The 16,745-nt window shown below is 45.2% G+C and overlaps 1 protein-coding gene across 7 annotated transcripts in view; it reads left to right on the plus strand.

Moving 5' to 3' along the window:
* The window catches only part of LOC147450205 (protein NO VEIN-like), a 107,278-nt gene that overhangs the window by 49,781 nt on the left and 40,752 nt on the right, over nt 1-16,745 (plus strand). For all 7 annotated transcript variants that reach the window (XM_086519489.1, XM_086519488.1, XM_086519494.1 and 4 more), the window contains 5 exons: nt 9,591-11,152; nt 13,405-13,511; nt 13,592-13,982; nt 14,094-14,423; nt 15,960-16,220. In XM_086519489.1, coding sequence (XP_086375615.1) covers nt 9,591-11,152; nt 13,405-13,511; nt 13,592-13,982; nt 14,094-14,423; nt 15,960-16,220 — 2,651 coding nt within the window. The remainder of the gene's footprint in view (nt 1-9,590; nt 11,153-13,404; nt 13,512-13,591; nt 13,983-14,093; nt 14,424-15,959; nt 16,221-16,745) is intronic.

The raw sequence follows: 16,745 nt of genomic DNA on the forward strand, positions 1-16,745 counted from the left end.
AAGTGGATGGAAGAGCATGAACTCTTAGAGTCACCAAATGTATTGCAGCTTTACCTTGAAGCCTTTGGGTTATAGCCTACTTATGCCCCAACCCAACATGTGAAAAGGAGAGGTAATGATAAAGCTAGCAATATCAAATATACATATGAATTTAATGTAATAGATGGAAATGACAAAAGCATGAAGGTCTCATTAAGTCATTTGTATCTATGTATTACGACTTTTCTTGCGGATACATGCGATGATAAAAGAGTGCTAACAACACAAGATCATCAACGGCATGTATTTATGGTATTCAATCGAGGACGTTTGGGGTTTCAAGAGGGGAGTATGTCACGAGGACGTGGCAACTGTTAACTATGTCCCGAGGACGTGGCAATTGCTAACCTTAGTTGTTGGTTTCTTTCCAATGATTTTTGTTCAATTTTTGAGACCCTCTTTTTGAAGTTGCAAGTGGTCGGACATTGTATGGCCAATGTAAACGGTGATTTCACCCGCAGTAGGGAAGTTGGTCGGCACTGGAACTCGTATAGTAAAAGGATGTCTAGGCTCAATTCAAGATCATGTAGGTTCCCCCGTTGCACTTAGCAAGTTGGTGGATACTAGGAAGTGAACTCAATAAAGGCACAATGCCAAGGTGGGGTTACCAAAGAAAAGTACCCGACAGTTACCCCGTCGCACTTAGCAAGTTGGTGGATACTAGGAAGCGAACTCAATAAAGGCACAATGCCAAGGTGGGGTTACCAAAGAAAAGTACCCGACAGTTACCCCGTCGCACTAAGCAAGTTGGTGGATACTAGGAAGTGAACTCAATAAAGGCACAATGCCAAGGTGGGGTTACCAAAGAAAAGTACCCGACAATTGGGCTACATTGCATTTTTGGATGCGGTCCCAGTGGGGATAGATGGTTAGATGACCAGTGGCAGTCCAACAGAAGCATCCCCTAATATTTAGGGAACTGCTATTTTGGACCATAAAATCTGCTCGTGTCATTATCTCTGGAATGACAAGGGGAACATTTTAGAACTCTATTGAAAAGTCAACTAGCAACCAGTCGGGAGATTTTAAGCGGCAAGCCCGAAGTGGGAAACTGTGTGTAAATGTGCCAAGTGGCACATTTTCATGAAATTTCCTCATGCAGAAGAGGGGGCGCTCGATTTCTAGCTGGGAGAGCTCATTTGCAAGCTTCTGCCACCATAGGTTAAGAGCTATAGACTGCAAGCTTTCTCTCTCATGTACAGTGTAGTGCAAGAAGTCATGTTGTCACGAGGACGTGGCAATTGCTAACTTGAGCTGTTTGTTTCTTTCCGATGATTTTTGTTTAATTTTTGGGACCCTCTTTTTGAAGTTGCAAATGGTCGGACATTGTATGGCCTGTGTGAAATGGCCGAAGGCCGAGAGTTTCACCCGCAGTTGGGAAGGGTAGGTCACCACGAGTTGGTCAGGCTAATCGGCACTGGAATCCGAGCAGTAAAAGGGTGTCTAGGCTCAGTTCAAAGTCATTTAGGCCCCTCGCTACACTTATAAGTTGGTGGGTACTAGGGAATTAACTCAAAAGAGGCAAACTGGACACATGGCGGCTCCAGATGCAATTGCCAGAAGCATCCGCAAGAGGGGGGCACCCATTTCAAGAGGGGCCTAATTTCAGTCCATAAGTGTGTGCTATAATGTGTGTGAGTAGTGGGTGCAATTACTCACAACTTTAATGGAAAGCTTGCCGTCTCCCTTGCTCTATGTAGCGCGACGATGTGCTCTGTCGCATCTCTCTCTCCCCTTTGCACTTATGGTAATGCCCCACTAGTTGGGCTTCTTAGATGACCATGTACAATCCTGAGGGCTTTATGCGCATTTGCCAAGGCAAGAGCCTTCTGTACAGGAACCGGATTAGCTAATTGCTAATCCCCTTCAAGTACGCACAGTTCCATCGCGAAGGAATGCGAAAACGGAGAGTTTTCTCGCGTGAAAACTCGTCTGATTTGAAAGGGAACTGTCCCATTGCGTACGGGAGCACCTGAGACACGCGTAGGTGTGCTCACTCCGCTCGAAATGATCCAAAACAGAGAATTACAGCATGCTGTGTTTTTCTGCAGGTTTAGGGTTTCGCACCTAAACTGCAGGGAATCGCCATGGGAACCTTAGAAAGGCCTTGGGATGCGTGTACAAGGTAGTGGTTACCTAACAGTGACAAAACAGAAAATTACAGCATGCTGAAATTGACCTGTAACTCACTGGAAAGCTTCTATACCGCAAGGAAAGTGTCCTTGACGTGTACTTTTGATCTACAGGGATGTTTGCGCCGTTCTGTTGGCAAAATTGGGTCAAAAGCCTGCAATTACAGCCATAGACAGCTTAGTGAGGGTTAGGTGAAAGCGTTCGGATCGTTTATTTGTTAGGGGAGCCTCGGGAAAGCATTGGGTGCTTGTACATGAGAATTTAGAGAGATTTCTTGCGAGGAATCTCGTCTAATTCAAGGGGCAAGTGACCCTATAGGTGCGAGAGCTTGAGGGCTACCCAGAAAAGTGATCGGCATGCGGATCGGAGCGCAAAACAGAGAATTCAGCGAGCTGCAATTTCTCGCCTGGTTTTGTAGCTCTTAAGTGCGTGGAAAGTCAACGTGTACTTGGGATTTTGTTCGCGGAGACTTCTAGTGTGGTTATGTTGCCGAAATCGGGTTGGAGTAGAGGAATTTCAGCCCGATAAAAGTGGGACAGCTTGTAGAAGTTTACAAGTTTTCTCAAGTATAATAAGAATAAAGAAATACCGAAAGGGGCACCAGTCTTTGGGGCCAACAGGGTGTCGTTGTCTGCTTGGTAGCGCTCTAGCTTCCTGGCCGTGGTTTGTCTTGAAGTGTTGAATTCCAGTCATCACAGGCTTATTCGTGAGGTTCCGTTTGCAAAGTAGTCTGTGTGTGTGTGTGTGTGTCTACAGTAAATTAAAGAAATTCGGGTGAAAGCCAAAGAAAGCCTACCGCCCGACGGGCCAGTTTCATGGTTCCATTGCCGGGATAGAATCACTTTTTTCTCAAGAAGTGAGCCTCAATTGGTTTGGTGAAGACACAGAGTACAAGAACTTGGAATTACACTATGGTTGACAGGACGGATGACACCAGGGAAGAGGGTTCCTCTTCACAGGACAGACTGGAAATTCCGCATGTTCGCCCTGCCAAAAAGTTGTCAAATTAGGGGGGGGCTGATTTTCTACTGCGTTTTTAGGGTTTGCAAGTATGAGCCAAGATGAGATAGGGAGACGTCTCACAGTGGTAGATTGGCCACTAGATCTGCTGCGGGAGTGATGTGGGTCTGCCAGGTGACACGTTGCTTGCCGATTCTCTGAGGCGATTGCTTGGATTCTATGACGCATTGGTAAATCATCTTGAAATTTGAGCTCACTTGGTCGTGGGTGGTACGTCACAGTGTTGTGGAATTATCCTCGTTTGCAGAGGCAAGAGCCTCTTGCACATATAAAAGTTAAGGGACAGGTTGCAAGATTCTACTTGGTGAAGTTCAAGAACTATCCACCTATGGATGCAAAGTGGATGGAAGAGCATGAACTGTCAGAGTCACCAAATGTATTGCAGATTTACCTTGAGGCCTTTGGGCTACAGCCTACGTATACCCCAACCCAATGTCTGCAAAGGAGGAGTAATGATAGAGCTAGCACATCAAATGTACTCAGTGCAATAGCAGTGTACATTGTTTGACAAAAGTATGAAGGTCTCTTTAAGTCATTTGTACACATGTTTTGATAGTCTTTCTTGCGGATACATGCAATGATAAAAGAGTGCTTACCACACTAAATAATCTATGCCATGTATATATGGAACGCAATCAAGGACGTTTGCGATTTTAAGAAGGTGGTATGTCACGAGGACATGGCAATTGCTAACTTGAGTTGTTGGTTTCTTTCCGATGATTTTTTTTGATTTTTGGACCCTCTTTTTGAAGTTGCAAATGGTCGGACATTGTATGGCTAGTGTGAAACGGACGATGGCCGAGAGTTTCACCTGCAGTCGGGAAGGGCAGGTCACCACGAGTTGGTCGGGCTAATCGGCACTAGAATCCGAGCAGTAAAAGGGTGTCTAGGCTTAGTACAAAGTCTTTTAGGCCCCTCGCTACACTTATAAGTTGGTGGGTACTAGGGCATTAACTTAAAAGAGACAAACTGGACACATGGCGGCTCCAGAGGCAATTGCCAGAAGTATCAGGGTGCCCATTTCAAGAGGGGCTAATTTCAGCCCATAAGTATGTGCTACAGTGTGCGTGAGTAGTGGGTGCAGGCATAGTCACAAGGGACGCATTCCGGGACGGGGGAACGGGGGACGGGGCTGAAATGGATTTTTAGTGTAAAAATGAGAGCGGGACGGCAAGTGGGGACGGGAAGCCCGAAAAAGGGCGTCCCCTGTTACTATGGGTGCAGGTGCTCACAGCTTTATTGGAAAGCTTGCCTTCTCCCTTGCTCTATGTAGCGCGATGATTTGCTCTCGCGCATCTCTCTCTCCCCTTTGCACTTATGGTAATGCCCCACTAGTTGGGCTTCTCAGATGACCATGTACAGTTCTTGGGGTTTTATGTGCGTTTGCCAAGGCAAGAGCTTTCTGTACAGGAAGCGGATTAGCTAATTGCCAATCCCCTTCAAGTACGCACAGTTCTGTCGCGAAGGAATGCGAAAACGGAGAGTTTTCTCGCGTGAAAACTCGTCCGATTTGAAAGGGAACTGTCCCATTGCGTGCGGGAACACCTGAGACACGCGTAGGCGTGCTCGCTCCGCTCGAAACGGTCCAAAACAGAGAATTCAGCCTGCTGTATTTTTCTGCAGGTTTAGGGTTTTGTACCTAAACTGCAGGGAGTCGCCATGGGAGCCTGGGAAAGGCCTTGGGATGCGTGTACAAGGCAGTAGGCACCTAACAGTGACAAATCAGAAAATTACAGCATTGGAGCATTCTAGCTCTCGAGCTGTGTGTGTGTTTTAAGTGATAATTCCTTCTACAAAGGTTTCTTTGTGTCCTAAAGTTTAAAGTAAAATAAAGAATTTGGGTGAAAGCCTACGTCTACCGCCCTACGGGCCGGTACCACCAACAACTAAGGTTAGTGGTTGCCACAGCCTCATGACAAGCAATGTCCCTTTTGAAATTGCATTCGTCCTCGATTGCATGTGAAATTTACATGCCATAGATGATTTAGTGTGATTAGCACCCTTTTATCATCACATGTATCCGCACGAAAGGTCATGAAACATAGATACAAATGACTCAATGAGACCTTCATACTTTTGTCATTTCATCTACGATAGAAGTGAGCATAATAGCTTCAGCATAATCCTAGTCGACTCTGTTGTAGGCCTTCTCAAAATCGAGAAGAAGAATCACCAAATCCTCACCGCGGAGCCGCGCGAGGGCAGAAGCCTTCCAAAAAGTAAAGATGTTGTCAAGGATACTACGCTCCTTGACAAAACCTGTATGAGTCTCATGTATAAGGCTCTCTAGAAGTGGCTGAATCCTCAAACTCAGAGCCTTGGCAAGAATTTTGTAGGCTGAGTTGAGGATGGTGATGGGGCATCACTGTCGAATCTCATCCAAGGAGCCACCCTCCTTGGGAATGAGGTAAATCAGGCCCTCACTCATGCTGTCAGGCATCTCACCTGTGTGCATGATGTACTGAAAAGCACTACAAAGATTTGAGCCAAGCAAGTCCCAGTACTCCAAGAAAAAGCTGGGAGTCAAGCCATCCTCACCACGATAGCTACCACGGGCGAGTGAACTAAGAGCCGTGTGCAGCTCCTCTAGCTGTAGATGCAGCTCAAGCCTCTGACGCATCTCCTCAATCACAAGACAAGGCATTTGTGCCCACACCTGCTCTCTGCATGCATCCTGACGCTTTGACTGGGGCTCTGTAGACAATAACTCACGGTAAAAGTCAGTAGCTACTGCACGCATATCCTCTGGCTCCTCAGCAACTGACCTGTCGGGCCTCCTCAACTGATTGACCTTGGCATGTGTATGCCGAGGTCCCACTGTCTCAAAGAAAGCGCCTGTCACTTTGTCACGCACCTAGGTCCACTGAGATGCCTGTTGGTGGAAAGCAAACTAATGGCGCCTCTCCTCTGTGCTGCCGAGCTCCTGGCAACCCTGTTGTAACTGCTCCTTCAACCAAGGACTGTCTGGATGCTGCTCCTGCATCCTCTGCAAGGAAGCAACGCCCCGTCAGAGATGCTACTCCTCCTCTCTCGCTGCAGCCAGGCGAGCCGAAGACTCCTGAAGAAAGAAACGACTAAGCTGAGCAAGTCCTGAGGCCACTCTGTCAGCAGGAGAATCCTGCATGTCTAAGCTCTCTGTCCAAAGAGCCTTCACTCGCTCTCTGAGCGCTGAGTCCATCAAGACCCTCTCAGGGATGCGTAGCATCGTGCTCCCCCTCCTTTGCCTATCAGTCACCGTAAGGATCACTGGTGCATGGTTCGAGAAGGAAGTCCTTGCCAGAATACCAATTGTCCACCCAAGTCACAGAAGTGGTCACTAGTGTAGAATCGATCTATCCGAGATAGATTGACGCGGTCTGAATGAGAGAAGGCCAGGCTGTCTGGGGGCCTCACAAAGCTAGAATGCTGCCACACATCTGAAACCCGCAGTCATACAAAACCGCTCCCAAGCTGCCAACTCAACTCCATGCACAGTAGTATGGCTATCACCAATCCTGTCAGAGGGTTCCTCCAACATGTTGAAGTCACCCCCTATGTACCATTGCTTTGCCTGCGGCAGAGACTCAACAGTCTGAGACCAAAACTTTGCACGTGCACTCGCCACATTGGGCGCATAGATGTTCACGAAGCCCACGAGACAACCCTGAACCTGCATAGTGATCCATTGAGCCCTGCGTGGCACAATAATCCCTCTGCCCACAAGGGCCTGCTGCAAAGAATCCGCAATAGTCATACATATCTTGCCCTGGATGCCTCCAGGTCCAAATGCAGCTGACCAAAAAGTCTCATATCGTCCACGCAAAAGTTGACCACAACATCTAATGCGGCTTTCACACAGATAATGCTCCTGTAGCATAAGAAGGTCAATCTCTCCTCCCACAAGACATCGTTGGAGCTCCTCACGAAGCCGGCCCCTCTAACGGTGAAACTGGGCCCCACCTAATCCCTGTACATTCCATGAGACCATCCTCATGGGGAGCGAAAGAGAACTCATGTTGCCGCAGCAGCAAACCGTGCTATCTTCGAGGCAGGCTTAGATGGGGAGTAATCCGCATCCGAACGTCCTCGAGATAGGCGTGACTGCATAGAGTGTCTAGCCCAAGCCCAAGTAGACCGAGCCGTGCGTAAAGCAACCTCCTCTGTCCAGGAGTCCTCATGTATGTGTACTTAGCATGGCGGGCTCTGCGTGTCAGCAAAAAAGTAAACCACAATGTGTCTACATCCTGCTGCGTCTGGAGGTGTCACAACAAACTTGGCCAATGGCCAAAGAGTCTGTAGCAAGTCTGTAACCCCTAGGTCTCCCATGTGATGAGAGAACTCTAGGGCCTGTGTCTGCAGTCACTCCAACATTGAGTCTATAGTCCAGTCAGCCTGGTCCCTGCCGCATAGGGGAAAAGAGAAGCCAACTGTTGAGTCCAAGGCCTCTATCCCCCTAGCTGCAAGGAATAGCACATGAACTCTGAAGTAGGCTGCCTCAAGGTCTGGTGAGGGGTCGCTGAGAAACCGTGTAAAGTCGTAGGCAAAGAAATCCCAACGACGACGAATGTCGAAACTCGTCAGACCATGAGGAACTGCTGCAAAGGGAGATGCCTGTACCTGAAGAGGGGGTCGCAAGAAAGGCTGTCCCTCTCTCGCCAAGCGACTCGTGGCAAAGGCGTTGCCAAGAGATCTCCTAGCAGCCGAGGAGGGTTGCGGGACTGGAGCGGGAGGAGGTGAGGGAGCAGGGGGAGAGGGAGGGCGAGGGGGATTGGAAAAGGTGGGAGGGCGAGATGGAGAGATAGAGGGAGGAGGAGGGGGCGAGGCGGAAGAAGGGGGAACTCGGGGGGGGCGGGGGGGGGGGGGGGGGGGGGGGGGGGGGGGGGGGAGGGGGGGCTGTCGAAGGTGAGGCTGAGGTGGAGGCTGGAGCAGGGACCTCGTCCTACTGTTGCTGGGCAGGAGCCAGAGGACCACTCTGAGTGCCAGGCTGGCGCGGCGTCCCCTGCCGACGTCGACCACGAACCTGCTGCCAGCCCTCCTCCGCTTGAACCCTAGGCTCGGAGGGTGGCTCTGCCTGCGCACTCTGTGGCTCGGCCTGCTACTGTTGGCCAGCCCTTGAGGGCTGGGTTGGGCCTGTGGAGTAGGTCGGGGTCTCCTCCGTGGATAGGCCTTCGCAAGATGGCCCATCTGTCGACAAATGAAACACTGATCCGGGAGGCCCGAATACTCCATGCTTTGTCTCAACCAACCCCCACTCACCCGAGAAAGTAGTATGACCTTTGGGAGAGTGTGGGTGTCCCTAAGCAGAACTCGAACTGAGGGAATGCCGGCCGCTTTGTCAACTACTGAGGCTGCCGTGCGAGGTGTCTCCAGGACAGTCCCAATCTCTGAGCCTATCCTTGACAAAAGTGGTAGGTACTCCCTCCTCAAACCAGGAAAGCAGACGAAGATGGGTAGGTCTGCCTCCTCTACTAGAACATCCGAAGCTGGGTCAAAACCGTGTCTTCACTGTCGAAAGTGGGCTCGACCTGCTCGGATGGTCAGGAGGCTCATCGTGATGACCTTGGACGCCATCTCGGAGGTCTCAAACTCTATCTGATAGTAGCCGCGTCCGAGGAACTGAACGTCCAAGATCTTGCCCACCTCTACAAGAAGGCGGGCCTGGAGACGGTCACGCAGCTCACCTCTGCTGGGTCTGGTGCCGAGAATCTTGCAGATGACGGAAGTGAGAGTCACCTCTGTGGCTAGGCTCGCTTGCTCTGTCGGAGTGAGAGCAAGTCGAATGGTGGGCTCAGTGGGGTCGGGAGAGGGGACTTCATCATAGTCCCTCTGTAGTGGAGCTTGAGCCTCCATCTGTGTCTGCTGCTGTGGCGGAGAAGGAGTGGATAAAGTAATTTCTCTGCAAAAAGACCCTGACTAGCACTGTCAAGAAACTAGCACTGCCAGAGCCAATCGAAAGAAACCTTTGGGGAGAGGACGGCAGAGAATGAAATGAGCCAGGGGGGGGGGGGGGGGGGCAACGGGTGAGGGCAGCGCGAGGCGGGCTGGAAATGGCAGCGGGCAGCGAGGGCTGTGAGCGGGTGCAAATGGCGAGGCTGACGACAGGGAGGGGCAGCACAAGGGGAAGGCGGGGGGCAGCGCGCACGCGCAGCAGGGAATGCTGGCAGGGCTAGGGCCCGGGGGGGGGGGGGGGGGGGCGGCGGCTAGCGATGGGGAGAGGGGGAGGTGACAGGTGCAGGTTAGGGGAGCGTGCAGCAGCGAGCAGTCCAGCACCCCTTGCTGTTTTTGAAGTTACTGGAGAAGTCATTTTTAAGACTAATGCTATGATAAAGTAATATTGGTAAAGCATGCTGGCATTTGCATTCTTAGCTTCGTCATCATTTAAAATTCATGAACGCTAATTGTCATTATTTTATTCTCAGGTACATGTGAAGAACAGCCTGTCAGGAGCTTAGAGCAGGTTTTAGATGTAGTTGTGCGGGTTTTGCATGAAGTCTTAATGAGTGTAGCCTCTACACTTAATGTATGCAGACCAGGGCAAGGCATGCCAAACGGGCAGAGTTTTTGCTTCATGCTGAAAAACATATTGACATTTGAAAAGGATGTAGTAGAAAGACTTTCTCTGGAAAGCTTTTGCAAGTTAAAGATGGGTCCTTTTCAGACGTTCATTGACACGCATTTAAACAAAATCTTGAAGGACTGTTCGAAAATGTGCAAAAGTACGGCCCTGAGTGTTATGTGTGGGATGGTTGTTTCCGATGAAGGAGCTCAGACCTTTGTGTCTCAAGTCAGAAAGGCTGTTGGAATTGGAGAACATTTGTCACATGAATTTCTTATGCACCTTTTTGCTAAACAATTTCAATTGCAAGTTTTGTCAGGCTGGTGGTCCATTATTATTCAAGACATCGCTGATTCTCCAGTTTGCGGAAATGCGTCGAGTTACTCTGTCCTTTTCTCATCAGCTTTGCTAGCATCTAAAAGAGACTGCGAGGATTCCTTGAATGGTGATGTGATAAATGATGAGGATGCTGTCCAAATTTGTATCAGGCCACAGGTTGGTTTGGTTGGGAGTATATCAAGTGCAGATGCAAGGCACTGCCTCTTAAATGCTCCGATGTTGTGTAATCTTTTGAGATGGTCACAATGGGATTCTGTTTTTTTTCCAACTCTGGGTTTGTTTCCAGACTGGTTGAAAAAGGAGGGTCCAGTTGAAGGATTAGTGTGCCTGGTGACGTCAAATGGAATCTATCTTCGTATTGACGGATCAGCAACTATAGAGAAATTTCTGGCTGCTGCTGTGAAGGGCTGTGGTAAACAAGCAGCAGTGCAGTTTGTCTCTGTAGTGGCAGCATATGGTGGAGTAGATAGAGTTCCGCTTGAAGTTCTCAAGCTTTATTCACAACAAGCAGTAGAGGTCCTCATAGGAAAATCTCGTTTGGATTTCATAGCAAAAACTGTTGCCACTGGATATCTTGAAGCTATTCAAGGCTCATCACAAGGAGAATTGATATCTAAATGGCGCCAGTTTTTTGAGAATCTAGGAGTTTTAGATTTTGTGAAGGTGAAATGTAATTCAAGGAAGCTGCATGATAAGGCAGATGTCTTCTGGAAGAGGCTACCAGAACATATAAAAAATGAAAGCAGCTTGTCAGTAGAAGACTGGGAATGCCCAGAATTGATCGAGATCGTTGAAGGTTTGTGTGATGCATGTTGTGATACTCCCAACAAACTGAAGAAGCTCTCTGATTTTGTTGCAGCCTTTGATTCACTATGGGATGAATGCTACTCTAAATACTCAGCTAGTTGCAGTGAGAAAGAAGGGCTAAGGGTTAATGTGTTACTATCATTTGTATTAAAGCTGAGATCGTATGCATGGGTACAGTCAAGTTTTGACGGAAAACTATATAAGCCAACTCAGCTCTATCATAGGTGCGCTGCAGTTGAGTCAATACTGGGAGTGCATGCACCTTATGCAGTTCCTCAGGTATGTAAGTCAGTCTGTATGCTTTACATAATCGAGACAAGAGCTTTTCATAACACACAAGAATGCTGAGTCAAATCTGATATTTTAATGTCTCTTTTTGTCATATGGTCTGCCGAACATCTCGGTAAACTTTAATTTAGTCACGTTATTTTCCAGATTGGTGTATCGTTATTCTTTGCCTTCATAATTATTTGCAAGTCGAAATCAGTTGTGTGCCAATGGCTTTGAAGCATTATGCAAACTCTGAATGAGTTCTTTAACAATGCCTTATGCCTTATCTTCACAGTCATGTGATGTTTTTGTTTTCCAATGATATAGCTGCTGGCTATGACACTTTTTGATCTTAAAGAGGTTTGTGGAGTGTTGATTTGGCCTTTTGGGGGATATGTCTATATTTTATCAGGGAGAGTGTACGCTGAAAATCATATCTTATGAAGGTACTATGAGGAAGATTTTAATTGGAATCCTATGATGTTTCCATGCTCCATTCAGAGCTCTAGTGTATCTCCCTCTTTCAAGATGAAACGAGCTAATTTGACTGGCGTTTTTCATCTCTTGTTTTTTCACCAAAAATCACTTTTAACAGGCACAAAAAGGTATTGAGTGCCGTCCAGAAGATGGGTAAGGAAGCCATAGATAATTCTGATGGGATGCTGCCTTGTGCCCACTAGGATATGATGGCATTATCCTCTTGTAATGAGTTATTGGGACAACAGACTAAGTATCACCACTACATTCACGGTAGACTTTTACCATTACAAAAGTTATAGATACCATCAATAGATATGTCTAGTCACATAATATATAAATGATAGGCATCAAGCAATTTTTATGTGTATAAAATATGGCCAAAGCACTGATGCCTATTCTTGGAATTGATTTGCTATATGTGCTTTTAGGCTTTTTTGTGGAATGATGACACGAGAAATGTACGAATATCTTACGCCACATCTAAAATTGATTGGGCATCATCAAGTCCACTCCCTAAACTATGTTAATTAAATGGTTCAGAGGGTTTTTCTTGTGTCATTGTATACTGAGGTTAAATGTCCGTACTGTTCTTTTAGATTTTCATTACTCCTTTGGGTTTCATTCAGAAGAGGAGATTATTTTTGTTCAGGGGACGGAGGATGGAAATGGTGAGCACATGGTGAAAATGCCAAAAAGGGGTGACTGTTTTGAGCAAGATGAATTATTCTACAGAAGAAAGCTCTTATAGCTTGCCTAAATATAGGGAATGCTTTTTCAACGAGCAGGCCTGATACCTATGATCTGTCTCAAGGCCTGACATTTAGAAATACTCTAGTGTACCTGTCCCTTTACACAGGATGGCTCTCCTTTCGATACTTCCACGGCATTATTGCTCAAGTACATGAGGCATGACACAGTTAGTTGGATGATGCAGGAGATTGAGGAGAATATTCACCCTAATTAGAAGCGACTGCATGAGCCCTCTCCTGCAATTCAGCGTGTAGGAGCTCACAGAGGGCCGGCCTCTATGGCCCCTTTGTGGGACATGAACCCAAACACCTACCATGTGCCTGCGTGTTGTTTGTGAACAAGGCTCTTATTAAATTTCTAGCACCTTATCCTCATCATAAGTTCTGTTTTTGCATACTTGAAAACAAACGACTTCAACTTTGTTGCTTCTTGTTCAATGACTTGAACTTTCTTCTCCCATTTGAAAGATTACCTGTCAGTTATACCACTATTTTTGATACCATTCGCTTTCTTGGTTACTCAACTGGGAATGCAGACTCTTTTCACTCTGGACAAACAATGAATCAGGGGTGGAGACCTTGATACGTAGGGCCAATGCACTTGACCTGACTCTCTCATCCATTGCTAAATCACCATGAATTAGAACTCTCATGGCTCCATAGAACACAGTTCTAACAACATTCTCTTTTGGGGGAGCAAACACAAGATATGAAACCCAGTTCCATGGAATGGTTATCAGATATCTTGATTAATGCTATTGTTGTACTCAAAACTGAGTTATTTGTGAAGATTTTTTTGCACTTTTTGTGACCATAATGGGAGCCTTGATCTTGAGGAGCGAATTCTTCTCTTTTGAGTCTTTCCTGTTTTGTTTAGGGTGTTATCATTTTGTTCAGTAATAATTACACTTTCGGTTTAGAAAGCCTAGAAGTGATGGCAATTTTTTCCATCATTTTGGCTTGCTTCTTAATTGGTGCACAATATATGCTAAATCTTAGTGTGAGATTTTTGGGATTTATTTTGCTGTGCAGATGAGCTCGGTTAGATTTGCTGAGGCCCTTGGACTCAAAATGAATGTATCTGTATTGGATGTATTGAATGTACTAACGATGTGGAACCGGCATTCATTTAAGACGAGGTATGCTGCGTTACTACTGAATGGATTTTCCTTGAAACTGCTTGTGACTTGTGAGGCTGATGGTATTTTTCAATTGGCAGTTTAAGCCAAATGGAAAAATTATACTCTTTTTTGCGGAAAGAAACAGCTCAAAGTGAGAAAGATGTCAGGGCTTTTTTTCAACAGAATGCATGTATATTTGTGCCGGATAAAATAAGGGCTTCATCAAAAACACGTTGCAAAGGAAGGTTTTACTTTGTTTATGAATTAATCTGGAAAGATGACTCAGGTTGTCTTGCAAAACTTTTACACTCATCATCTGATGTATCAAATTTGAAGATATGTCCAAAGACTTTAGATCTTCTTTATCCAACACTCCGTGATTTTCTAGTGGATGTGTGCCAAGTTAAACACACTATGGAGATTGGTGATTATGTCAACGTGTTGAGGATGTTTGCAAAACAGTTTTCTCCTTCAGAAGTAGTTACTGAGGTAAGCCTGTTATTTGCTTGTGTAAGAAATTGCAGTCGTTTGTTTACTTAAATGTTGCAACCCTCAGTCAAGGAGATATGCAAGAAGATGATGCGCTATCCCCTTTTGCAGGTACTAGCTGTTTTCTCTAAGTGGTCTCTTGATATTGATAACCGCAAATTGTCATTTTCTGCACTTTGTAAGTTGAAAGAGGTTCTACATAGCAAAGACAGCCCGATTCTTCCCACAACACAAAATAAGTGGGTATCACTTCATAGTAGTGAGTGGCTTGTTTGCTGGTGTGATGATGATGTGATTGGACGACAATTTTCAAGCTCAAAGATCTTTTATGTTTGTGTGGGCACTTCCTCTGCAAAAGGTCTCATTGAAGCAGAAGTCAATTCACAAATAGGGCAGCTGTTGCCATTTTTCAAAGCTATGGATATCTTGCCCCTTTCAAAGGTGTAGCTACTGTTTACTCTTATGATTGGCTCATGCATGCTTGTTTTTCAAAACTACAAAATTTTAACACACGTAATTCGACAATCTATTCGAAGCCCTATAGTTTTCTTTCTCCCTGTGGTCTTGACTGTTAACGGCAGTTCCACAATGAAAGATAACCGTCAGCGACTCTTTTTTCAAACAATCAATTGGTTCCCAATTTATCCTAAAGAATTTTTGTGAACTTAATTGTACTACTTATAGTGATTGTTGTGATTTTTTAGACCTAAACATATTTTAAACTCCCTTGGGTTTGGAAGTAGACGTCTATGATAAATGCCTTGAACCAGAGTATGCAAATCTAAATATTCTATCCGTATGCTTGACATTTAGATCTCTCTTTGTGCTAAATATGGTGTTATTTGTTTGTAACTACTTGGATTTTCTCGTCCTCGTTCTCGTAAATTTGCTTTTGTGGTTCAGTCAAGCCATCTTATTTATTTAATTATTGAGAAAGGATAGTCGTTGAAGAGAATCATGAAAAATGCTCGTTCATTTTTAAAAGCTCTTAGTAAGTTTATTTTCAATGTTTCTTCTTTTGGAATGTTCAAGACATTTAGTAGTAAATTCAATAAAAGTGGGGAGCTTAAAAGCCCAATTAATTTTTCAGCTTAATAACTCACCAACTTGTTGTTTAGATCTTTAGCATTGTCAGTACTTTTACTTTTAATCAACAAGTGCTAACCTTTATCATGGCTGAGTATGCCCATCACCTCCTGATTGTCATAAAAGCTTAGTTTGTTGCTTTTATAGAGTACGTTCTAATCATGAATGAAGTCTATACAAACTTACACCTACTCTCGGGCATTGATGATGTGAGTAGGGATTTCGTAGTTGTTGTCTAGGCTATGCATCATACAAGTGATGATCTTATTCTTCCTGTTTGGACAAGCAACAAAGTTAAGGTCGCATATTGTCAATTTTTAACTTTGTACTAGTTTGGTTATGTTTTACCTCTTCTAAGTGGTACGCAGTAGTTTCTCATTTTAGTCTCTAGCTTACATTAAAATTAAGATTTTGTTCTTTTGGGACTTTGTCGTGTGGAGTGTAAATCTCTAGGGTTAAATTTATGTGATGTGTTATCCTTGTTGCGACTGTTTAAAATTGAGTACTTGTTTCAAAGTTTCAATCAAGTAAGCTTCTTTAACTTTTTTTGCCTATGCCTTTCTAAAAGAACTTTCAAGTGAATAATGGTTTGTTTTAATCGAAGCAAAAAAGGTGATTTCTTTTTCTTTATCCATTTTCTTGTGTCCCTTGCTTTTGTGTTTTTGTGAGTGTTTTAGCCTCTCGTATACTTCGTAAATCCGGACTTTTCTGACCTTATGATGGTATATATATGTTTTGGAAATTCTATGTTAAGCTTCCCCATTCGCATTGAGGGCTGGTATCCATTGAACATTTACCATTTTACATTTGAATATGGCAGTGCTGTGAACTTGTCTATTTAATTTCCTATTGTCAACTGGAAACAAAAGCTAACAAAATTCTTTGGTAAAGGTTGTGCAGCAGCAACCTACAATATGTGGTGCAAAATGGGGCAAGCAGATTTTTGATATGCTCAACTGGTCATTTCCATATACGCAACGATATTTACGACGATGGCATAGAGACATTTATAAGAGCCTTGAACAGTCTTCATTTGATATTCGATTGAGAAAGATTGAATGTTTTCATACTGAAAAACTGTCATTTTGCTACAGGCTGCCTAGAAATCTAGGCCTGGGTACTGAACAGCTTGAAGTTGACTACCTTCTTCAGGTAATGAGAACCATCTGGGAAGCTTCATAAATATTTTTGTTTTCTCAAATTGGCAATTCGTGCAAAACTTAAACACTATACGGCTTTATGATCCTTTTTTGATGACGGAGAGGTGTGAGGAGAAAAAAAACTTTGATCCAGAGAGGTGGTTCTTTCTAGTTTTGCCTGAGAAAGCTGAACATCCAGCTCTGGAGCTTCAAACAGTCTGCAACCTCAGAGTCGCAAGTCTCGCGATTCTGCAACATCAGAGATGCGAGTTTCTGGAGCTTTGAACAGCTTGAGCCTTGAGCTTTGAGCAGGGTCTCAACCACAGCAAGCAGGGATTTTTTCCAACAGAACATTCAATTATGCTTTCCTCATTTCAGTTTATAAAGTTCATAGAAGACAGGTCACCCCTCCCCTTTGGCTCTTTTGGCTTCGTTGCCCATCCTCAATACACAGGGTGGGACTTCCCCCCTAGCAATCTTGCAAGAAATGAGATGAAGGGAAAAGCTCTCAAGGCCCGCATTGGAGGGTGCCCCTCGA

Source organism: Adiantum capillus-veneris, chromosome 9 (genome assembly GCF_014529385.1).
Source record: "Adiantum capillus-veneris isolate H3 chromosome 9, ASM1452938v2, whole genome shotgun sequence".
NCBI lineage: Eukaryota > Viridiplantae > Streptophyta > Polypodiopsida > Polypodiales > Pteridaceae > Adiantum > Adiantum capillus-veneris.